At 43.8% G+C, this 24,477-nt stretch overlaps 1 protein-coding gene across 8 annotated transcripts in view; it reads left to right on the forward strand.

Annotated features, from left to right (window-relative positions):
- The window catches only part of AUTS2 (activator of transcription and developmental regulator AUTS2), a 1,252,826-nt gene extending 1,231,988 nt beyond the window's left edge, over positions 1-20,838 (forward strand). For all 8 annotated transcript variants that reach the window (XM_058285964.2, XM_058285967.2, XM_058285965.2 and 5 more), the window contains 8 exons: positions 3,391-3,462; positions 4,541-4,570; positions 6,401-6,472; positions 9,676-9,817; positions 12,857-12,934; positions 13,843-13,926; positions 15,118-15,340; positions 17,659-20,838. In XM_058285964.2, the coding sequence (XP_058141947.1) occupies positions 3,391-3,462; positions 4,541-4,570; positions 6,401-6,472; positions 9,676-9,817; positions 12,857-12,934; positions 13,843-13,926; positions 15,118-15,340; positions 17,659-18,907 (1,950 nt within the window). In that variant the 3' untranslated portion in view covers positions 18,908-20,838. The remainder of the gene's footprint in view (positions 1-3,390; positions 3,463-4,540; positions 4,571-6,400; positions 6,473-9,675; positions 9,818-12,856; positions 12,935-13,842; positions 13,927-15,117; positions 15,341-17,658) is intronic.
- The last annotated feature ends 3,639 nt before the right edge of the window (positions 20,839-24,477 follow it).

Raw genomic sequence — 24,477 nt, forward strand, 5'->3', positions numbered from 1 at the left:
ACGTCAGCTCGCTGCGCCAGCCTGTTGTGTTATCTTGCTGTCTTGCTCATCTTCTGTAGGAGGCACGGGGAACTGAACCTAGGACTTCCCATATCGGTGGTAGGCAGAAGCTCAATCACTTCAGCCACATCTGCTTCCCTAAATTCTCTCTTTATCTTTGGCATTTGAAAATCTGATTGTATTATGCCGTAGTGTGGGTCTATTTGGATTTATCCTAATTAGAGTTCTTTGAGCATCTTGTATGTGTTTTCATGTATTTTATTAAATTTAGGAAGCTTTCAGTCATTATTTCCTTGAATATTCTCTCTTTCCTTCTGGGACTCCCACAATACTTATATTGGTATGCTTGCTGGGTCTTACAAGTTCCTTAGGCACTGTTCACTTTCCTTCATTCCTTCCTTTTTCTGCTCCTTAGGATGATTTGTTATCTTCAACTTCACTGATGCTTTCTTCTGCCAGCTCCAATCTCTTCTTGAGTAGATTTTTAATTTCTGTTACTGTGGTTTCAGCCCTATTTGCTTCCTGTTCATGATTTCCATCCCTCTATTGGTAGCTTTTTTCCGATTTCCTTTATTCTTTGTCTATGTTTTCTATTAGCTTTTTGAGCTATTTAGGACATTCTTGTTTGTTTGTTTGTTTTTAAAGTCTTTGGTATGTCCCAGATCTGGTCGTCCTTATTGATGGTTTCTAATGTTTTGATCATCTCCTTTTCCTGAGCTATCACTTTCTGTTTCTTTGTATGTATGTTTTGCAACTTTTTGTTGACACTTGGACATATTTTGATATTTTAATGTGTTATTGCTGAAATTTAGGCTCTGCATCATCTGGCCTTAAATTTGTATCTAACTAATGTTCTGACAGAGTTATCCTTGAATGCCAGGGGCTAACAAAAATCAAAAATGAAGGGAAGAAACTTTCTTAGTCTTCAGAGATTGACCAGTGCACATGCTCTCCTTCAGGGCTTATCCATGTAATGAGTTTATAGAATAGTTTCAGGCCAAAGTGTAGGGCCCTCCCTGATCATTTCTGAGCATGCATCTTTTCTTGGCCTGGTGTGTATGGCCCTAGGAATTCCCCTAAGACAGCTGCAAATGTCCTGTGTTGCCTAGGAAACAGTTTCCTCACAGTCCTGGGCACTGCCCTGTGTGTCCTACAGCCACCAATCCCTTGCCTCAGGCCGCACAACCTGACTGCTCCCCAAAACCCTTCTTTAGGAGAGCTCCATGAGCCACCTTATACACGCAGAACTAGTTCTGGGACAGCCATTCCCTCAAGCCACCACCAGCAGGTCGTGCACAAGGGCTTCTCTGCTCCCTCTGGAACTGGGACTGGGGAGCTGCGCTATTAGGAGGCAGGCTGACTCTGCCTAGACAGTGGGGGTGCAGGAGGGACCAGCCAGGGCACCAGGAGATCCAACAGATTTTAAGTAGGCTTTTTCTCTATTTCGAGCTCTCCCTGTTCCTGGTCCCCTTTCATTGTTTTCTGGACCCCTGAGAAAGATGTTTATGCCAGTTCTTGCAGGTTGTTTAAAGCTTCTGAGGGGGCAGTAGGGGACAGAACCCCTGTCTCTTCTGTATCTTTTCTCCTTTTTGTTCTCTCTCCATTCCCTCACCCTCTACCCGGAGTCACACTGGCCAAATGAAGGATCTGACTTCAGTTACTAACATCCAAGCGTGACATTAATCTTTTGCCATTTATAATAACTGCGTTATTTTCTATCTAGTCAGTTATCAGCTATTCAATTTGGGCTAGAGTAGCCTCCAATAACAAGAAAAAATGGTGAAATATACTTTTCTTGTTTATAACCATGTAAAATAAATCCCCTCTATTTTATTCTCAGATTTTAAATTAGGAAATTTTATTGTGTGTGATTTTGGTTCATTCTTTTTTTTTTTTTTTCCCCAATCTCATTTCTAAGGTAAAACACCAGACTTGGTCCAGAGTTTTTCAGGATGAGCATCTCCAAAGGCATGTTGTACCAGAACTTAGAAACAGGGAAAGAAATTAAGAGGCATTAGGAGTGGGCTGGGTACGCTTTGGAAAGCCGTTTATGTGCTTGGAATTGCTTTCATAAGCTCTGCGCCTTATAGCCACAGTTCTCTAGCTCATGCACGGGGCTCTGACATTGACCCTGTTAAACACCTCCTTATCTTGCAGTAAAATGGCCATGATTTGAAACTCCTTCCCCTGAGTCTGCTTTTCATGACTCCCTCAGACCCTGCTCTGTCCCCTTTAGGTTGCAGTAAATCTCTAGCACATCCCCAAACAGACTGCTAGGTCATTTAATAAATTAGACTATTTCCCTCACTCACAATTATCCAATCACACAGAAAACTACATCTGGGCAAGAAAGTGTCTCTCCTGGTATTGAAATAAACCTTTCCAGGCCATCTTACTGATTGAATATGTAGATTGCAGTTCATTAGTGGAGTTCTTCATATGTATGCAAATCAGGCTGTTAACAACTCCAGCTTAATTGTTGGTTGTACTGCAGCTGATTGCTTTTCTTTCTTTCTTTTTTTCTTTTTTTCCCTCTCCTTATAGGCAAGCTCAGGGCCTGAATTTGAGTTCTTTTTCCACATGAGTTAACTTCCTGGCATGGGGGGATTCATATAAGTTGTGATTTTTAAAAAATAAAATACTCGTTATTTGCTAAATTCTTTACTCACTGTGTTTGTGCCTGAAGTAGGCTGTTTTGTTGTTGTTGATTCCAAGGACAAAAACCTACAGATAAGGTTAATATTACTAGTTATATTTAAGAATAGTGGTAGGAATATGAAAGATTTGCTCAAGATGGAGCAAAATGACTTTAGAAATCATTTAATAATAGACCTGTGTGGTCCCTAAATTAGATTCTCTTGTCCCATTTCCACCACTGCTAATGAATAATTACTCAGTGTAATTCCTTCTTATTGTCTGGCAGTTAAAACTTGGAATGTTAGCTTAATGTCTGTAAAATACTTTCATTTATTCTGATGAGAAGCACCTGATACTGCAAATTATAATATTGTTCACATAAGCATTTCTTGGAATGTTTGGTGATGAAGAAAAAAAAATGTCATCAATACTGTCAGTTAAGTCAAAAGAAGAATGTTTGGGACAGGGCTTCATGTCGCTCTTCTTTTTGTCCTGTGCTTATTTTAGCGCAGTGGGGGGTGTCCCTTTTAAATACCTTTACTAAAGTGGGTCATCATAGCTTGAAAAACAGCAAGTGGGAGTCCTCATAAAAAGTACAGGTGATTACAGAGAAAAATGAATTTATTAACTCTTATCTTTCAAAATGAAACAAATCAGTTTGGCTCTTTCAAAGCAATTTAGAATGAAGGCAGTCTCTGGCTTTTCATGTCACATGTTGTATGCTTTCTAAACTGTGGTCTCATTAATTTGCAGACATCCAACCCTATCGATGTTGCTGCTAGACCTGGGACAGTCCCCCACACTCTCCTCCAGAAGGACCCAAGGGTACGTGCAAAGTCAGGCTCGGTCTCAGGTAGCACTAGTTATGTTTGTTAACATAGGGCCGCCAACATGGTGCTCAGTTCCTTCTAGTCTGTGGAAGAAAATGCCAATTTCTCTTAGGCCACGAGGGGGGACAGCTTTCCTCGGAGTAAAGAGGGAGGACTTCCAGTCAAGCCCAGAAACTGGACACTCTTAACTTTGTGTAGTTTCTACCTCACCCACCCCTGTTTCCTGGGGTCAGAAAGTCCTTGCACAGAACAGTTCTTCTGGCCCTCTATTTTTAATGTGGTAAGGATTCTTTTGTGCTCTAGAACTAAATAAAATACCCATTAGGTTCTGGTTATATTTTTTATTCATAATTTATACCTCTCCCTTCTAGAAAGACTTTGAATTTCCATGCTATCTTGTCTCATTGATTGTTGTTTACATTCATCTTTACAGTAAATGTGGAAAAATGATTACCTTTCACAATTTCCTTTTTCCCTGGGTAAGGGCAGTCAGAAATTGATGCCCAGAGTTAGGTAGAAGTTTAAATGACTCAACTATGTAAGTATTTTTATGATATTTAGTGAACTTCTTTAAAATATCTAATAGCTCTAAGTAATAATATACAGTCATCAAATTAAGGAAATTGGTAAAGATAGCCTAGTTCTACTGTATGTTTATATTTGAACGAACAAACCTCCCCAGATACCCATTAGTATCCAGACTTAAAAGTTCAAGCTCTGAAAGCCAGTCTCCTTAGACCCATGTGGTGTGGTTTGGAGGGGCTGCCCAAGGTAGTGGAACTCCTCTGGTGTATAATATGAGCAAATCATGTTGCCAGAGGGCAAATTGCTATTGATTAAACTTGTTCAGGGGCTTGTCAGTGTATATGTACCAAGGCCTGTGAAGTGGGGGAGGGGCCCCTTGGTACTTTTGATAGTGTGAAAATGGGTTAATTATTCTCTAAAAGGGCTTCATTTAAAAGTAAAATTCTAACATTTTAATTTCCCCTCCTAATGAAGCACTACAAATTTGTTAATTAGAGCAATTGTTTGAGTGACAGGCATGTAACCAAGTTGTCATTTTCTCTTCACAGTTGACAGATCCTTTCAGACCTATGTTAAGGGTAAGGAAGCTTCTTCTAGAACTGTGTTGCAACCTCTGCGTGACTCCCTGTGGGTTAAAAATATAAATCCTTTACAAAGAAATAAGCCATAGAAATGTTGGAATAAAACGTCGGAATGACAGTGTTGGGTTTTTCAGGTAGTGTAGTTAAGAATGGCCTGATTTGTATTACTTCAAATGTTGAAGGAAGCCAATCCATTCTGGGGTGAAGGAAGAGAGAGGGGAGAAAGCAAAAAAACATAAAATTCAGCTGAGCCAAATTCTCTTATTAGCAGTTCTGCTAAGAGGTTTGACTGGAACTAAGGAGAAAGACTTAAACTATGGGCAGAAATTAGGATTTCACTTAGTTATACTAGTTACACTGTCCCTCGTGTGTGTATACACAAACATATGGACTTATTTTTGGCTGGTGGCTCCACATTCTGCATTGTGATGTTGACTTGCCTCAACCACTCGACCTGTGTCTCTGGTGCAGAAAAGGAATTCTGTAAGCATTGGTTTGTTAACACCTTCCTTCAAAGTAGGATGTTTTAGAGGTCTGGAGGGTGTTGGACAGATGACTTCTGAATGAATGTTGACCTTTGGATGGCATGAGGAAGATGGTGGATGGATGAAGGAAGGGAGGAAGATGAAAGGCAGGCAAATGGATGGATGGACGGATGGATGGACGGATGGATGGATGGATGGATGGATGGATGGATGGATGGATGGATGGATGGATGGATGGATGGATAGTAGAGTTCCTGCTATGCTTAACCCATTTCTGGTGCGTGTAATCAGATAATCTGATTGCTCCAAAGGGAAAAGGGAGGACTGTGTTGTCACTTGGGTAAGGCAGTATATTATTTGTGATTTTGAACAACCCATTTTTTTCATTACAAGAGAAGAGAACTGAACCCAGACTTAGATTTAAGTATATATTTCAGAAACAACTTTTAAGATAAAAGCCAGAAGCTTCTATACTTTGCTGAAGTAGCAAAAGGGCATTGTTTCTTCTCATCCATCCGTTTTTGAGCACACACTCTGAGTTATGGGTACGTTAATTAGTAATACAATTGGAAGTGGAAGTGGTAAGAGAGAATATACATGCAGTTGTTCTGCTTATAAAGCAAGACATGAAATAATTTCAGATATGAATTGAAATACTCCTCAGAGGCAGGGAACCTGGTATCTGCAAAAGCCTAAAGAGCAAAAAGGAATGAGTTTTTTTCTTTCTTTTCTTTCTCCCCCAACCCCACACCCCCACCCCAACTTAGAAATGAATAATGCACACCAACATGAATGGATAGTTGACTGTTAGTGAAGCACTTGTGGGAACTGGGTTTCAATAAAGATGTGGTGAACTACTTTCTACCACTTTGGGAGTAAAAATAACGGTGTTGGGGAGGTTTGGATAGGTTCTGTACCCTCTCTTGTTTTGATTTGCTTCACAGACATTTGGTAATTAGCTCTTCTGAACAACTGATTTGCATTATAGCATGGCAGCATTTAAGTAGGTCTTCCTACTCTACCAGGTCTGCCAGCTGGCACCAGAAAAGAAAGAGAGAAAGGATACAGCATGGCATTCAGACTTTTGCCATCTTGTCCCTCATAACTGGGGTGGTCCTGGGCAAGTATGGCTTTCTAAGCAGTAGCCACCATTTCAGGCTCGTGGGAGATGGAGCTGACTGCATTGGAGAGCTGCTGGTGGAGGCACGTGGAGGGTACAAAGCACCCTTGTTGCATAGGAAAGGCCTCTGTAGCCAAGATCTGCTTGAAAGCTTTGGGGAAATTGAAGGTGATTTTCTCTGAAGTGTCTTCCTTCTGACCATGGCATTCTTTCTTGTTCCAGAAACCAGGGAAGTGGTGCGCTATGCATGTTCACATTGCCTGGCAGATTTACCACCACCAACAGAAGGTCAAGGTCAGTCTTGCCTTCCCAGGCTAGGGCTGGATGGGGGCAGGGAATGTGGGGATTGTGGCCTCTTTACTGAGAACTTGATGAAGGAGACATCTAAAAGATGTCCCTAAAGACAGGAAGGATCACATTCCTCTTTGAAAAGCTATTTAGATATCTTATTATTAATTGGGGAATCCACCAGTAAAATCCCAAAACAAAAGCAAACCTACTATTATCCTGATTTTTTTTTAATGACCTTGTCATCTTATGGCTCCCGAATGCTTAAATTAAATCCTAAAAATAAAGGTTTTGGAAATCTAATTATAGTGACCAAGAATTAGACTGTGGAAGAATGTGAAAAATACTTAGTACTTGGGAAGAACTACAGAAAGAGTTGTTTTGTTTGTTAAATAAAGGAATGCATTCTTTTCATTCTATGACTTTGGAAAAATGAGAGACTTGTGCCCTCTATGAAGATGATGCTATTGAACTTTCATAGACAATGCATATTTCTAAAAATTACTCTGCTAGGAGTGATATTTCATTGACAGTGACCCCTCTCCATGCTCATTTAGACCTACTAAAGACCAGTAGCTGAGGTCAGAAGACAGTCAGTACTTGTCCATAAGAGGTTCAGGTTAACAGTCCACAAAAAGATATCCCTGTTCTCTGTCTCACTAGGGCCTTTATTGATGCAATAGGAAAGAGAGTAAGACCTTGTGCAAATATTTGATATGGCATCAGTACTTGGCTTAGGGAACAAAGAAACTGACAAGTACATATTTTACAGTCTGGGTATTTATAGTCTGCAGAGCTATGACTGGGAAAAATGGGAGAAAACAACCAATTGGGAAATTCCAATAAGCTTCAGTTAATCCATTTCTTCACGAACAAGCTTTTAGCCTTAACAACTTTGGGGAGCCATCAACAGAGGACTACAAGGAGCAGATAAGCAAAGAGGGGAAACCTAGTTAACACAGAAATGTTAAAAAAAAAAAAAGTGATTTTTAAAAGGTCCTAGTTAAAAGTTTAAAGGCAAGTCTCAGTAAATGAGCTCTCTAAGCTATTGTGCTGTGGTTGCCAAATACCCATTCTTTCTCATAACATCCCATTAGTGAGTTTTGCTCACTTTTACTTTATTGTTAGTCGAGGTTTAATTAGAAACTTCGTGGTTAGGGTTATTTAGAAAATGTGTGTGTTAACCAAAAGAGCTAGTAGGAAGATGTGTTTTACCTACAGTTCTGCTAACCACATCATCCAGAACAAAAAGTGAATTGAACTAATCATCACAGTCTAGTTAGAAAGCACTAGACTGTGATGATTAGTTCAATTCACTTTTTGTTCTGGATGATGTGGTTAGCAGAACTGTAGGTAAAACACATCTTCCTACTAGCTCTTTTGGTTAAAAGCGATGAAGGATGTTAGATGTGCATACTTTAGCAACTTCGTTCCATAAAAGTATCCCCAGTGACTAAAACTTTCATTATCCCAATTCAATTAGAAAGACCTCTTGAACATGCCATGGCTCTGTTCATCTTCCTTTTTCAGCACACTGTTTAGAATCCCCAAGCTCCGTTTGCCTCATGGACTTAAGTTGTGGTTAATGGAACTGTGCTGTGTTCCATGTGATATTAGCGCTAAATAATTTGGCACCCAAATTAAAAGAAGTACTCAAAAGATTTTTATAGATTTATAGTGAATTAGAAGCTTCATTTTGAGGGCTAGCTATTACTTTATAGTGGAGCTTTCATTACCATATTCCTGGTAGATTTGAGCAGAAATTGCATTTTCCCCTGTCTCTTTGACATTCATGTCATCGTTCTTTTAGTTACTCCCTACGTACTTACTGAGTGAACGCACCACATTGTGCCAGTCTCGGGGACAAAGATGACACTCGTCTCTCCTGTGTTCAGGTGCTTTGGGCTCACTAGTGGAAATCAGTGTGTGCATAAAAAGTGATGGAGGCTTATGTGCTTCCAGGGATATTGCTTCCAGCTTGAGGGGCTCAGGTAGATTATGTTAAATGGGGGTTGAGAATGAGTAGGGTTCTAGCCTCCAGGAGTAAGAGCAGAGCAAAATTCCTTGCCTGTTTGACGCTTGCACGCCATGCTATCCCAGATGCCTCCTTGTGAACTTCCTCTGTTTTGGAACAGGGCAAGGCTTTACAGCAGAACACAAGGGAGTTTGAGGTATAGGGTAAGAATGGAGCCAAATGGACTGAGAACATCAGATGAGTTTGAGATGATTTGAAGAGTAAGAATCAGATGTAGGCTGAGGGCAGTGAAGGAGCAGGAGACTGGAAGGCTACAAGGTGATGGTGAGAGGAGGAGCTTTGGATCCTAGAGGTGCCTCCAGGCCAAGGTGTGGCAGTCAAAGAGAAGGCAGGTGAGAATCAAGAAAATGGGGTGACATGGAAACCAGGCTGTTGAGAGGACTGCCAGCCTCAGGAATGCCAGGGGAAAGATTATAAGCCAATTTCCACAGTCTTAGAGGAAGGTGCGCTGAAACATTAGCTTCCATTAAGAGGAAATAGAGAAAGTGGTTTAAGTAGAAGACAAGGCTCACTGGTCTGGACTGACCCCCTCCTCTTCCTCTGCAAGTGGGGGGTGGTAGGAAAAGAAAAGGCCCCTCTTAGTTAAATTAATATCCCAATTCTATTTTGTTTTTATGTATCTGTAACTCTGATCATTTGACAGCTTGTAGGCATGCAAATATTTCTTCATAACTTTCAGTTACTAATGTACTGTGATCTATTAGACTATGGCAAAGAGTCGTTAACGATTAATTTACACATTAAATTATTCACGCTGAATTCCTAATAAAATGGGCTTTAAAATGCTATTGTTTTAAAACTTGTTAAAATAGGTCTTTACTGCAAATAATAAGCTGCCCCGGGAGTGGTGGCAGTTTGAATAAATAGAATATTTGCATTTTTCCCTCAAACCTCAAAGGCCCAGCACTACTTTTTCCACTGGGTGTTTCTGATGTGAGAAACGGGTGCTGCCCACAAGCAGGCACTGCTGGCCCCTGGTAGGTTTGAGAGGGGTTAAATCATCCGTGGGTTGCTGTGTTCTCAGAGCATTGTAAAGCTGGGCCTGACTAGGGCTCAGAGCCGGGGAGCACCATCCCTGGAGCTCACTCCTGTCCGTTCTGGGCTCCTCCTTCACGTATTCTTCCCTGCTGTTCCTTTTGGGATTACACTTCTCACTGTTCCCTTGACATTCTAGAAACAGATGCAGTCGGACCCACATAAGCTGGACTTTGGACTGAAACCTGAGTTCCTGAGCCGCCCTCCGGGCCCCAGTCTCTTCGGAGCCATCCACCACCCCCATGACCTGGCGCGGCCTTCGACTCTGTTCTCTGCCGCTGGTGAGTTCAAGGCGGCCTCCTCGGGAAGCTGAATCAGTTATGCTCGGGGAGCGAGTATAGCTCCATGGTTTGAGCTCCTGCTTTCCATGTATGAGGTCCTGGGTTCAATCCGCTGCTAAAAAAAGAAAAACAATTATGCTTGTGCTCTGTGCCTCCTCTTAGTTATGGCCTAAAGTAATGCAGTTTACGCCATCTCACAAGACAATGTCATAGCCCGTGCTAGGAAGGGAACCCTTCTCTAAGTATTTGCCCTCTTTTCATTAAAGAAGGAAGAAACTCATGGCTTAGGCTCCTGGTCTCCTTCTGTATTAAGTCAGTACAGCTCTCAGAAGCTAGTAAGAAAGAGCAGAAAGCTTGCAGGGGCAGATCGGAAGGGATTGGGGGAGAATGCAGCTGCCCCTACTGCTGGTGCCTGCCGAGGACTTGGGAACTGCACGAGGATGCTCCACCACGCTTGTCTGAGAATCTGCAGACAAGGAAATGGAATTCAGGGAGTTGCTGGGGGTGTGGTCTGTGACAGGAGGGTGTAACCAGTTGCTGGTAGAGGACTTAATGGTATCGCCTGGTTGGTTGTGGTGATGGAGGAAACTTAGGGGACAGGGCGTAAAACCACCCCAGAGTCCTGTTCACTAGATCAGGGATTCTTAAGCTGTGAGAATACACATTTCAGATTTCTTGGGCATGGGCGTGGGGGAGTGAGTGGGCATGGGGGGAGAATCACTGCCTCAGATGACAGGGTTCGTTTCTGCTCTGGGTGCGATTAAGCAAGGCTGTAACTACAAGGAATAGTTTGTGGAAGACAACAGCCATCTCAAGGGGATCCTTGGCATTCCATCTTTTCTAAAGCTACCTTCGGTGCACGTCCCTAGCTCCTGGCTTGGCACAGTGTCTACTTGTAAACAGTGACATTGAGCTCATTTGTATTCCTAAGGGAACGAGTCCCATAACTTCATATCCACTAAGTAAGTAGAAATTTGTTCTTTTAGACAAATACTCAAGGGGCTCCCTGATTCCAGTCCTTAGGGAACTTGTTTCACATCCATTTTCCCTACTGCCTTCCCAGGCTTTTATTATCCAAGACTTATTTTTGATGGACCCATGGTTTTCTTCCATTTAGGAAGAGGGAAGCATCCACATTGCAAGAAATAATCATGATAATGGGCCTTGTTGCCAAAGCAAAAGAATCACCCTTGAGGGTAGATGAAATTTGCTAAGGTCTCAGGTTTTTCTGTCAGTTTTGTCCAGGGACATATTTGAAGGCTCTGTTACCATGGCATCTAGGCTCAGACAGGGCTATGTTAAGAGCAATTTTTGGAGAGAAACAGAGAGATTTCTCCCTGGCTTGCATTTGAGCCAAGCGGATGAATTGGCTTCTTTTGCTTCAATAATTCTGGAACTGCAGGGCACCCCTGGGGGCCCTGGGCTGAGCAAAACTCTAGTCTTCACTGAAGCATTAATTAGCTTGCACTACACAGACGGTATGTGGCCAAAATTTTATTTATCTAGCAGCACGGCTAATGCCTAGTGAATATGCTTTGTGGAGATGGGCTATCTTTTTTGTACTTCCATGTACACTCCATCTAGGGCTGAATCAATAACCTCTCTGGTGCCTTGTGGTTGTGAGATGCTGTGACTCTGTGGAGACCATCTTCTGTGCTGGGTGGCTTCCTCTACAAATCCAGACACAGAAGGCCCTTGCATTCCAGAGAACAGCAATCCAAAACATAAATTGAGTTTTTAATAGGATGTAGACAGGATCCTATTAAGGACAACCCTTCTACATTTAATCTGTTTTCCTTAGGGAATTTATATTTGTTTATAGGAACTTAGCCAAAATGCAAAGGATTGTGGAACAGTTAGTAAATTCATTAGTTCAGGCTCTGCTCGTACTTCTATTCTGGAAGGTAATCTTTTTTAGCATAAGCAATGTTGGATTTTTCCCCTAAATGGTTATTTGGTGAAACTTTGGACTGGTATGTACAATTTGCACATACTTGGTAAATTCATCCCCTTTCATCTTGCTATTGGGCATTAATGCCTGAAATAAACTAAAGCAAGTTCTTCAGATGACCTTGGCAAATCTTTCATCTAGAGCAGAGCCTGCCTTCCAGAGCGCCTGCCTCCCTGTCCGTTGTCCTCATGCTACAAGACTGCTTGGTGCCCTAAGCGTTTAGAAATACTGTCCTTTCCTTATTCACACATACACTTCTTGCTCACTTCTTGCTTTCCCTCTTTCCTTCCTTTCCCAGCTTCCTTCAAGAAAAGGAACTGAGGTATTTAACAGAAATATGTATTGTTTAAAGCAAAACATACAGTGGAGGAGGAAATGTGTACATAATGGAAAAACAAAGGGAAAATGACCACTGAATTAGACCTGAGTTCCCTGGCAGGCAGAGTGAAAATTCATATAGCCAATGATAAGATTTTGATGTCCAAGAAAGTGTGAATCAACTTGCTTTGCCTGGCACTGAAAATTGAGAGAAACAGAGCACTTTGTCTCCCACAACCTCAATGGAACACTCTCTGATGGGTTTTAGAGGGCTGTCTTACAGAATCCTTCAGTGAAGGCCCAAATATGCAGCTTCCTGACAGCCATGCCTGTGTTTCTCCAAGCAAAAGATTTGTCCCAGGAGACGTTCAATTAAGAAAGTTGTCTGTGATCACTTGTTCCCCTCCTGGAGAACGAGTGGGCCTGCTAGCATATGCCTGGCGCCAGGACGGTCTTCAGAAAGGAGCTTTGCGTGGCACCTTTTAACTCAGTATTTCCCCAAACTTACTTTCTTCCCCACTTCTGATATGTATCTCATGCTGTCATCTTGAAAAATAAGAAGTACTTTTGGTGATGGCCAGGCCAGCTTGGAAAGAGGAAAGGGGGCAATTGATTCTCTGCTTCCTAATAAGAACACTTTATTGCCCTGTGTGTTGCCTGCAGAGGCCGGGATGGGCTTTATCCATATCTTTCCTTTAACAGATTTTCTTGTGGGGGTTATAAGAAGCTGGCTTCCTGTGAATCTGACTTTGTTCTGTTTGACTTACTAGGTGCTGCACACCCAACTGGGACCCCTTTTGGGCCACCTCCTCATCACAGCAACTTTCTTAACCCTGCTGCTCACCTAGGTGAGTTGCCCGTTGGTAAAGGGAACTGACATGGGTATTTTAGAAAGCCTTTGTTTACTGTGCTCCAGCCCTACTTCCTGGCAAGCCGGCGACAGTCCAAACCACCTCACTCCTGCCTTCAGGAAGTGATGGTGTTCGCTAATCCATGCCATCCTTCTTCAGGACCTGAGCACGTCTTAGGCGCCATTCTTTCAGTAGTGGATCTGCCCCCAGCAATGGCCCTGGGTAAAGCGGCTGAGGCCATGGCTCAGTACCTCAGGGAGTCCAGGTTTCCAACAGCCTGGTCCTGGCCCCATATCCAAGGTCACTTTTAGGAGGTAGAAGGTCCAGATGATGTTATGAAGAGACATTACCCGTATTTTTTATTACTTCACATTTCACTGCCATGTTAATCTAACCCTTCCCCATAAAGGTACATACTTTCTGTAGCCTTTGTCTCTCTGATATTTTCTGCAAGTGTCCAAGTGGATACGGGCAATTGGTGTGTGCAATAACAGGATATATAGTACATGTGTCTTCAGGATTTCTTCATGGAAAAGTCTGTTTTAAGATGTGGTCTTCTGATCTCTTAGAGCCTACAGAGCACATTCCCAGGAACACAAGACTGGGAAAGAAGGTACCTTAGGACAGTATGGCTCGATCAGTGTTTCCCATTGGGCAAAGGAGGAATGAGGCAAAATGCACATTTCTGGAAAAATAATCTTTGTAAATACTTTGGTAACCCTCTGCCTAAATTCAAGTGCAATAAAACCTTTTATAAAAACTGCACTGGGAGAAGTGGGAAAGATCAGGCCTGGGTATAGAGAGGGTGCAGATCATGTATTGTCTCCCTTGGCTCCCAGGTACCTCTTCTGTGCCTTACTCAGTGGACTCTGGTAATCCCTTCCTTCTTCCCAATCTTTTCATAGAGCCTTTTAATCGGCCGTCTACATTCACGGGCCTAGCAGCGGTTGGTGGCAATGCCTTCGGTGGACTTGGAAATCCTTCAGTTAGTGAGTACCTCTAGCTTTTTAAAACCTGCCTTGGACTATCCCCTCTGATCCTTTTATGGCTCAGACCTTTCTAGACAGAAGACAACTGTGCTCTTGGCCAACAAATTGAGATTATATCATTGCAAAAGCAGGTGTAAATACCAGAGTTAGGGATTTGGTGTGCATTTACATGTAAGACAATCTGAATGAAGTATAGCCCACTGTTAATATGTTAATGAGGGTCAGGAATGGTAATAAAAATGAGGTTGATAGAACTCCAAAAAGTGTATTTCAGTTCCTAGTTTCATCCATCTCCTCTCCAAGACTTTGGCTCCAGCTCCCATTAGAAGTGAAGAAGGTTTTTGAATTTTACCTTGCCTTTGGCATTAGTGGGATTGAAAGAAAGAAGAAAAAATCAATGAAGACTAGCAGGGAAAAAAATACCAGGTTCAGAAGAGCCAAGAGTTGGCACCACTTCACAATTTTATTGTATACTAAGGGGAAAGGTTTTTTCTCCATAATCTGTGAGGATGACGTAGTTTTTCTACTTTTGAAAATTTATCTGAAAGAGGAAAAGACTTGCAGCAACTGTTCATATTCTAAACATTGCTTTGGTCTTGAGTATTCAACTTGTTTTCTTTCATGCTATATATCTTAATTCTGGCAGGAGATTAATATACAGCTCGAAGTGTACCGTCACAATTCCATATTTATTTAAAACATAAAGTGCAGACCTTGTGCAGCTGTTAAGATCACTGGACCAGTCTGATCCCTGTCCTTTAGTTTGCTTAAAGTTGTGAAAGACTAGCAGTCATATTAACAGGGCTGTCGGGGGAGAGGATAGCCATGAATTCCACTCGGAATGAATCCAAGTTGCACCATCAAATGTACCCTTCTGCATGCTTGGAACTTTTGCATGCCCAGGTGTCTTTGATTAGGTTATCTTAGTTGCTGTTTGGGCCCTTTCCATTTTAATTCCCCTCCCCCTTTTTGCCTTGGATTTTAAAAAAAGAAAGCTGTGTGAGCTGCCTTGCTAGTGTAGGACAAGCGTTCCTCTAATGAATTTGTTAATCTCCTTTCCTTTTCCAGCTCCCAATAATATGTATTCATTTTAACTCTGAATGCTGTTAAAAGTTTTTTGGTAAGTACCTTCATTACAGCAGATTATATAATTTCTCTTAAACCTTTTTGTTCTCCACTTCACCATTTCAGCACCCAACTCAATGTTCGGCCACAAGGATGGCCCCAGTGTGCAGAACTTTAGCAACCCTCACGAACCCTGGAACCGGCTGCACCGAACGCCTCCGTCGTTCCCGACCCCTCCGCCCTGGCTGAAGCCAGGGGAGCTGGAGCGCAGCGCGTCTGCTGCAGCTCATGACAGAGATAGAGATGTAGATAAACGAGACTCATCTGTTAGTAAAGATGACAAAGAAAGGTACGGAAAGACACCGCTCTCGAATCCCAATGGGGGAGCCCGCTCTGTGCCACCCACCCTCCCTGTCCCAGCCTTGTGCTTCAGCTGACCCCAGAGCCTCAGCTCCTTCACCAGCGAGCTCAGCTCCAAAGGCCCTCGCAGTCCTCGAGTGAACCCCGTAGGGCCCCAGCTTGTACCGTGACCACAGATCACAGTTAGAGTGTAGTAGAGAGAGTCCTGACTTAGAAGCAGCTACACTTAGAACATCCAGAGTTCCTATGAGTGGTAGCGCATCCAAATAGCAATCTTTCTCTAAAAGATAGTGAGTTGGAGCTTCGGACTAAACACACACAGCATGAATCAATACCATATTTGCTTTCAAGTTCGTGTAGTCCATTCAATCATCCATAGGTTTTTCTCTTTCTCTTTGTTTTTGTTTTCTTTTAGAAATTCATGTTTGCATTGCCTTATCATATTTTTCTCAAGTTTTGTTCAAACTCAAATCCTGGGGCTTACAGATGGCTAATAAAATTTTACTAACCTAGATTTAGAGAAATGTCAACAAGCAGTTGTTTTGAGTTTTGTTGGTATTGTTTTGTTTTTTTTTTTGGTTTGTTGTTGTTTTAAACCAGTGGCTAATTATTACTAACCATTTTTATCTCTGTACAACCCATACCTGAAAAAAGTAGTAGCCTTAAAGAGAAAAAAGTCTTAGAGTATTTTTTCTGAAGAACGTCCTAAGCATTCTTGACAAAGTACTTTTTTTTTCTTTAGGCTATTTTCATTTTGAATGAGCTGATAAGCAAGGATTGCACAAGATACGCTTGACAGAAAATTACTGAAAAATTTCCTTTTGGTACTGTGACTCAGATTTGATGCAGATCTCTAAGTTTTCTTGTGTATATTGTGTGTGTTTGTATGTGTGTGTGTCCTAGTAATTTAAAGAAATTCAACTTTGCAGTCTCTGTATGTGGCAGATTAGTAGATAGTCATCATAGGCCATCATGCTAACTGATTTCTTTCTTATAAAAGGAAAAAACAAATTTTCCTTGAAGGCACTACGATTAGAAAAAAAAAAACAAAACCTCTTAACCAAGGGGAAGACTGTTTCCAGCATTTGGCTTTGCGGTGTGGCTTGCCACAGTGAGGTGTGCCTTGAGCAGAGAGCTCTCTTTGAACATCCTGTCACTGAAGGAAAAAGAGCAAAACCTTTCCTGTTGGCCCCTTGGATTAAAGCCAGAAAGCTTAAATGAAATGCACTCTCTTTCTTTTCTTACCTTTTGAACAGTTATGTTTTTTCTCAGCCTTTGCATGTTGACTGGAAACACAATTTGGGGGATGGGGACCTCCTCAGTTCTCACTGTCGCCATCCTCATCATCCAGCCCTTGCTGTTACCGAGCTGGCATCCTCCTACTCTCCACACCCTCGCCAGTGCTACCTCGGGCCATCCCCAAGGCTCATGATTCTTACTCCATCTCTCCAAGTTGTACCTTATTTCTGTTCCATTGCTGTGTTTTTGCTGCCTGGTTTTCTTCAGCCCCGATCCAGGACAGGTCTCTCAGATTCCTGTTTCACAATTTCATTCCTAGATGCACTTTAACGTTGTTCTCAATTCCCCCATGAGGGTTTGTATTTATGGACCTGCTTTCTCCCATCAGCATGAGTTTCAGCTTTCTTGCCCTTCCTGGTACAGAAGAATCTTTTTGCAAACCAAAAGTCCTGGCACCGGTCTCCTTGCCAACCTCCCTGGTTGGACTGTACCTTGGAGACGGCTCGGCGTCAGGGTTCTTTATCCTGAAACAGTCATCTGGCATGAGTAGCAAGAGCAAGAGGCACTTGAAATACTTACTTTCAACTCTTTCTTCCACTGGCCCTGCATTGCCTGAATTGGAAGACAAGTCTCATTTGCATTTGGGCTCTCAGAACTTTATTCTTAAAATGAAATAATGCTGAGAATCTAGGTGGACTGCATCGCTCCGTCCTTAATTTAGTGACCAGCATTGGTTCATTTCTAGTTTGGCTCTTGGCAAGCTCTTCCTCTGTGATCTTGATCAAGGCGTGTGACTCTTAAATACTACAGAGAGAACTATTTTTCCCCCTCAGATGCTCCCACCCACCCTCTTCCCTAGTACTTCAGTCCCACAAAGCCGCCTCTAAAATATAGGTAAGTGAGCCAGGGTGGCTGCTTTTGCCCTAGAAAGGGCATGTCTGGAGGCCTCAGTGGCAAAGGGAACTAGACCCAGGCTGGTCCTTTTCACACCACCATTTCATTGGCATCCCCTTGCCAGGCCAACAAGCCCATTTCACTTGCTTCCTTGTTTCCCTCTTTCTTCGTTAGGGAAAGCGTTGAGAAAAGACACTCCAGCCATCCTTCACCAGCACCAATCCTCCCGGTGAATACCCTGGGACATAACCGCAGCTCCGCTGAACAGATCAGGGGTCATTTGAACACTGAGGCTCGCGAGAAAGACAAATCCAAAGAGAGGGAGAGAGACCACTCGGATTCCCGTAAGGACGTGGCCGCCGATGAGCACAAGGCGAAGGAGGCCCACCTGCCTGAGAAGGATGGGCACAGCCACGAGGGGCGGGCCATGGGCGAAGAGGCCAAGCAGCTGGCCCGTGGGCCGTCGCCCTACGTCCGGACCCCCGTAGTGGAGAGCGCCAGGCCCAACAGCACCTCGAGCCGTGAGGCTGAGCAGCGCAAGAGTGATCCAGCGTACGAGAATCCCAAGAAGAGCTCAGAGGTCAAGGTGAAGGAGGAGCGGAAGGAAGATCACGACCTGCCTCCAGAGGCCCCACAGGCCCACCGGTCCTCGGAGCCACCTCCTCCAAACTCTTCATCCAGCGTGCACCCGGGGCCCCTGGCTTCCATGCCCATGACGGTGGGGGTGACAGGCATTCACCCCATGAACAGCATCAGCAGCCTGGACAGGACTCGCATGATGACGCCGTTCATGGGCATCAGCCCCATCCCGGGTGGAGAGCGGTTCCCATATCCTTCTTTCCATTGGGACCCCATTCGGGACCCCTTGAGGGATCCTTATAGAGAACTTGACATCCACCGGAGAGACCCACTGGGCAGGGACTTCCTGCTGAGGAACGACCCCCTCCACCGGCTCTCCGCCCCCCGGCTCTACGAAGCGGATCGCTCCTTCAGGGACCGGGAGCCTCACGATTACAACCACCACCACCACCACCACCACCACCCTCTGTCTGTGGACCCTCGGCGGGAGCACGAGCGCGGAGGCCACCTCGACGAGCGGGAGCGCCTGCACATGCTCCGCGAAGACTACGAGCACAGCCGGCTCCACTCGGTCCACCCCGCCTCCCTCGACGGACACCTGCCCCACCCCGGCCTCATCACTCCAGGGCTCCCCAGCATGCACTATCCCCGCATCAGCCCCCCCACGGGACACCAGAACGGACTCCTCAACAAGACCCCCCCAACTGCAGCGCTGAGCGCGCCTCCGCCTCTCATCTCCACCCTCGGGGGCCGCCCGGTCTCTCCCAGAAGGACTACTCCTCTGTCAGCAGAGATGAGGGAGAGGCCACCTTCCCACACTCTGAAGGATATTGAAGCTCGGTAAGGAGAGAGGAGGAGCAGGAAAGGAAGAGGAAATAGTCCACCGACGCAAGGCGAGACTTTAACCGAAAGAGACCCAGAGAACTCTTGCATCAGTAAGGCAGACTGGGGGTGAAATGCCCCCAACTTTTCCCCTTGTAAAAAATGTATAGACTCCAGTGCAGATTTTGAAATGTTTTTTGTATAGTCTATGTTGAAATTTTTCAGATCTTTTAGCCAAGTCATCTGTTCTCATGTCTCCTACTTTTTGTTTCTCATATAAAACTTTTTGATTTGAACCAAAACAGTGAAGATGACAACACACCAATTTGATGATGGTTGGGGGAAAACAAAACAAAAAAACAAATCCACACAGTCCGTCGTGCAAAGCTCTTTCAGATGAGAAGGGAAGGCCGTGTACATAGTTATGTAAAAAAAAAGAGTGCTTCACGAGCTAATGGTCCATATATGCAAAAGGGTAAGATGAAAGCTTTACTTTGTACAAATGTAAATAGATAAAGATTAAGTAACATAATACATTAATACTTCTTAAAATGTGCTATTTGCAAACTTAATAATATCAGTGAGCACAGTCTGCTCGGGCTGTGTTCCCATATATTGTTATAGACAGCTAAACCCTTCAACTATGCAACGAATGTTTGGGCTTTTCACAAAAGCCCGCCTAACTCAAAGGAGCCTTTTCAAATCCATTTACAACCTACTTAAGGTCATATTTTCCCTGAACAAGCGCTTACATCATAGGACTTTGTTTTCCTGGCTTTTTTTTTTTTTTTTTTTTTTTCCTTCCCTCAAATGGAGGAACTTCCTTTTTTCGCAAATTGGACCCCAGGCTGGAACTTTGCATCTGAAGTTGCTGCTTGTGGGCTCTGGGGGGGTCATGCAGCCCTGGAAGGGTAACTGAGGACACGAGCAGCCAGTGCCAGGGAGGATGGGATTTGTCAGATTCCAAAATCAGGGGACGGGTGGTGGTGTCTTGTCAGACACAAACAAGCCGCCAGGATCACATCACCATCAGTCGAGTGATTCACACACACCTCATGTGGGAACACGCCTTTTTTAGTGTGTCCTAGTTCATATCTGTACACACTTCCTTGTTCTGTAATGTGATTTAATCACATCCAAACAGATCGTGAAAGAAGGCATCAAGTTTTCTCAGATGATGGATATGTTTTCACACTGTATTCAGTAACCGATGAATTTAAGGTACAAACTTCTAATGTGACTCATTGTATTCGGTTGGTAATAAAGCCTGGGAAGAGCCGTCGCAGGTCAGCCTTGTGGAGCCATCGAGAGTTACAGAGGGTGAGAGGTGGCCGAGAAAATTCTTGTGTGTGCGTGTGATTTTAAGTTTGCATCAATCTCAGTGTCTCTTCATAATACTTTTATAATACATTAAGCCTCTTGTCTACATATTTGGAGAGAATATGACTTTACTAGCAGAGAAATACAATATATCTTGTCTACTGGACTGTAAAATATATGTATGAAATAAAATTAGTTCCATTTGGTCTTCTAGTATATTAAAGTGCTATCTGACGTTGTTATCCTGTTTTTGCAAAAAAAAAAAAAAGTTAACTACAGACCATTGTTTCTAATAAGCAGAGAGATCTATTTTAGTAGTAAACGGAAGGTTTAGTTGTGAGCTTCAGATTTTGTGAACTCCAGATATTGTGCGGTGTTTCTTTTTTTTTTTTTAAAACAACAACTAAAAAAAATCCAAGGAATATGTACACTGGAACTGTAGTGGTAGCTTTCAGTATTGTAAAGAGATTGTTCTATACAGACCTTTTTGCTGTTTATCCTGTATGTAATAAAGTCCTTTCTAGATCCTATGTGAAAAGAAAAGTGAAGCGACTGAATCTTCAGCATGTTCTCATCGGCGGAGACTTCTTGTGTCATGTAAACTGTGCCATGTTATTAAAAAATGTGAACTAAGCTTCCAGCTGCTTGTGTGTGTGAGATGGCCATCCTTACCTTAGGGGAGGAAGCCGTGCTGGTGCAAGACCGGGCTCCTGAGAAGAAGCACCCAGAACCCAGCCTGGGAAGGACAGAAGGCTGGCACCAGGGTGGCCTTCCTGCCCAACCCCCCCCCCCCCCACCGGTGGGTCTCTGTAAAAGGTCACACCCCACATGGGCAGTTGTGGGGTTTTTGTTTGGTTTGGTCTTTGAAAGTTCTAAGCCAAGCACTGTGAAAGTCATGGGAAGGCACTTTTGGATTTTGTAGAAGAATGTATATGTGGGTCAAGTTTGCAAATGTGGCTTGTCTTGAGCCTTCTTCAAAACGCAGCACTTGCTTTCTTCGCCTTGATGAGAAATCGGGTTCCAGGCCTTTGCTTGCTCTTTTGCATTTCAGCTGTGGACTTAGTTAGTTGCATGTTACTTCAGACCTTCTAGGGTTTTCCTGTCTCTACTTCTTCTGACTTGTGGGATCATGTGGCAAATCTTGCTGACTTCTCCCCGTCCTCTAAAATCTGTTTTGTTTTTCTAAGATGTAAAAATTGTTACATTTTCTTGTGTCAACCTGATGAAATTGCTGTTTGGATGAGACCGTTTGGATTGGGGTCTGTATCTTACTGGGAAGAAAACAACACATGAAAAGCCTGCCTTTGTCCTCAGAAGTCCAGGTTAGCAGGATGTGGGTAACTGCTGAATGAGAATTAGAAATGGAAGTAGACAGAAATCGGGTGCTCTATTGAGGACAGGAGAGTGCAGACAGGAGCGTGCCACAGGCCCCCATTGCACCACAGGGATGTTTGAAGAGTCCGGGGACCCTTGAAAAAGATTCTCCTGGGCTTGCAGGTTTAAAAGGCTCATAGAGGGGTGAGGCAGTGCCTGCTTGATTAGTGGCTCATGTTCACTCAGCACTATTTTTATATGTTAATATCTGACTCCCAAATTGGAGAAAAATGACTTGAAGAAAAGCTAGTGAATTGGAAAACATGATAAACACTGTGTTGTTCCTGATCCACGCAATGTCGTCGTCTTGAGACCTTACAGACGCTATCAGTGGCGTCTGGATTTGCTATTTCTGGCAGACCTCACTGCTCTCTGTTGTACACCTATTTTCTTGTCACCATCTGCAATGTCAGAAACATAGAAGAGTCAGATTCTCAAATCAGTCACGGTATTTAATCCCCAGGGCTTGCTTCAGCTCAACCTTTGCATATTTTCTAATTATATTCAGCTCCTCGCATTGATGGGTACCAGCATCAATTTGATTTCCTGCTAACCTATAGATGCTCTAATTATCTCCACAATCTTTGACTGACAATGATCTTGTTACCTGCTAATGGTACATGACAAGTAAAATAGCGAAAATAATGATGCAATAATTACCATTTTGGATGGCTATTTGCAGCAGCATTTGCTGTTTATCCTTTTTCTGCCTCAATCAAGGTGGATGAGAGGAAATAGATGCTATCTTTGATGTTCTATATGAGAGAATTTTGCAGAGTAATTACCCCTGCCACCGTGGCATGCTTCAGCCCCTCTGGTGGGTATCCAGATGGAAAACAAGTTAGGCTCTAAGAGTGGCCTTCAGTCAGTTGAAGGGAAGACACAGGAACAGTGTCACAGGCCTTCTCGTGTATTTTTAAGACTGCCTTCTTCCTTTTCTATGGATTTCTGAACAAGTTTTTAAACTGAAAGTTTCATTTCGATAGGGTTATTTATCATAGAAAGTTCTATTATCTAAATGTTTTCAATTTCACAATGTGACATTGCTGTTCTGCCTTTGCCACTATATAGGACAAAGTTAATATTTCACCTCAGAAATGCTAGAAACTCAGTGGGAAGGAGCCATTGGGCCAGCCCCTCTGCCTCCTGTTGTCAGTGACCTTGAGCAAATCACAGGAACTCGGGAACTCAGTTTCTTAATGTGTGAAATGAAATAACAGAATAAGGCATGAAGACATCCAAAGGGTAGGCCCCAAATGCCTCAGCATGCATGGCCTTCTGTTGTGTGCAGTCCCCGAGTCTAAGGAAATTGTAGGCTGGGCGAAGGCCTCAATCAAGGGAAAAAGGCAGGGTGGGTTTTTTTTTTTAAGTACAATCCCAATTACAGTGTCACAAAGCTACTTGCTAAAGATTTGCTGAAATCGTTGGCAGGACCAAAGGCAATGGTTCCGAGGCCTCTGGGTTCCTAACTCTCGTGGTTCCAAACCTCAGCATTTCTCCCCTGGGTGCGGGTAGTGGGGATCAGGGGGTCAGGGGTGCAGAGCACCCGGGGCATTGTCACAGCTTGAATCTCCACCTACTCTCCTACCTGAAACAGTCGCTGACTCTCTGACATATGCAAAGTGACATTTTGCCTTTGAGATGGTATTTGGAGATCTCCCCAATGTGGCCTGGAAAGAGTGCTGTACCGGTAGCTTCACCAGCCTTTTAGTGTCTTACTGAGGGCACCGAGCACTTAGCCTCAGTGTCCATGACTGTTAAATTGAACTTATCAGCCAATACTTAAAGCCTCTTGCAACTTTGTTTGGATTTCCTGGGTGGTGAATGCACTGGGACCTTGTATGTGGGAAGCCAGTGCTCAATCACTGAGCCACATCAGCTCCCCTGAGTTGTTTTTTTAGCTTGTTTGCTTGTTTGTTTTTTGTTGTTTTTTTTTAGGAGGCACGGGGCACTGAACCTGGGACATCGCATGTGGGAAGAAGGCGCTCGACTGCTTGAGCCACATCCCCTCCCCTCACATTACTTTTTAACCTTACTTTCTCGCAGCCCATACTCCATGCCTCCTGGCAATTTCTTATCCCTGTGGAATTGCAGGATCCCCTACCTCTTCCCAGAGGCCCTCCAATCAGAGTCCTAGCCACCCCATAAGGTCAAGCGCGAAGGCCGCTTTCCCTGATGGCCTCATTTCAAGGCCATCCCCCCGCCTGCGGCACCTTCCCATGGCTTACCTTGCTCTCTTTGCTGCCCTGGGGGTCACGTCCTCTCTCCAATGCCCAATGGGCATCCCTTCAGGTGGGTGCCCCTGGCAAGTAGAGAACACGGAAGACTGCGCAGTGCCCTGACTTTCAAACCTTCCTGACTGTAAACCACAGTAACAAGTATGTCCGGATCCAACACACAAACCTGAAACAACTTTGACAAAAAAATAGGTACCCTTATTACAAGCAGTAGACTCTGATTTTAAAAATTCTATCCTCCATTGGTTCCATTTTTTAAAACACTGCTTACAACCCACTCCTTCATTTCTCGACCTTTGCGCATCATGCATCTCCATCCCCAGCATCACGGGAGAAGTCCTCCAGGTTTTGAAAGAGGCTGAGGCACGTCCAGGCTGAGGATCACGGCTGTCCTCTGCCCTCATCCCGCAGCTGCTCCCATGTTTTTCTCACCAGCTATCCCAGCAGATTCTGGGTTTCCCTTCCTAAGCGTCACTAGAAGCTCCTGCCAGTTCTGATCACCTCTCTCCCAGGTTCCAGAACCCTCCTCCTCTTAGAGGTTGCCAGACTGAAGCCAAGACTTCTCATCAGGCAGGCCCTGCGCCTTCCACGTGCCGTTGCCAGTACATATTGGACACTCGTACACCTCTGCGTCTGTTCCTGCTGCTACCTCCTCCTCCAC

Source organism: Dasypus novemcinctus, chromosome 23 (genome assembly GCF_030445035.2).
Source record: "Dasypus novemcinctus isolate mDasNov1 chromosome 23, mDasNov1.1.hap2, whole genome shotgun sequence".
In the NCBI taxonomy this organism is placed as follows: Eukaryota; Metazoa; Chordata; class Mammalia; order Cingulata; family Dasypodidae; genus Dasypus; species Dasypus novemcinctus.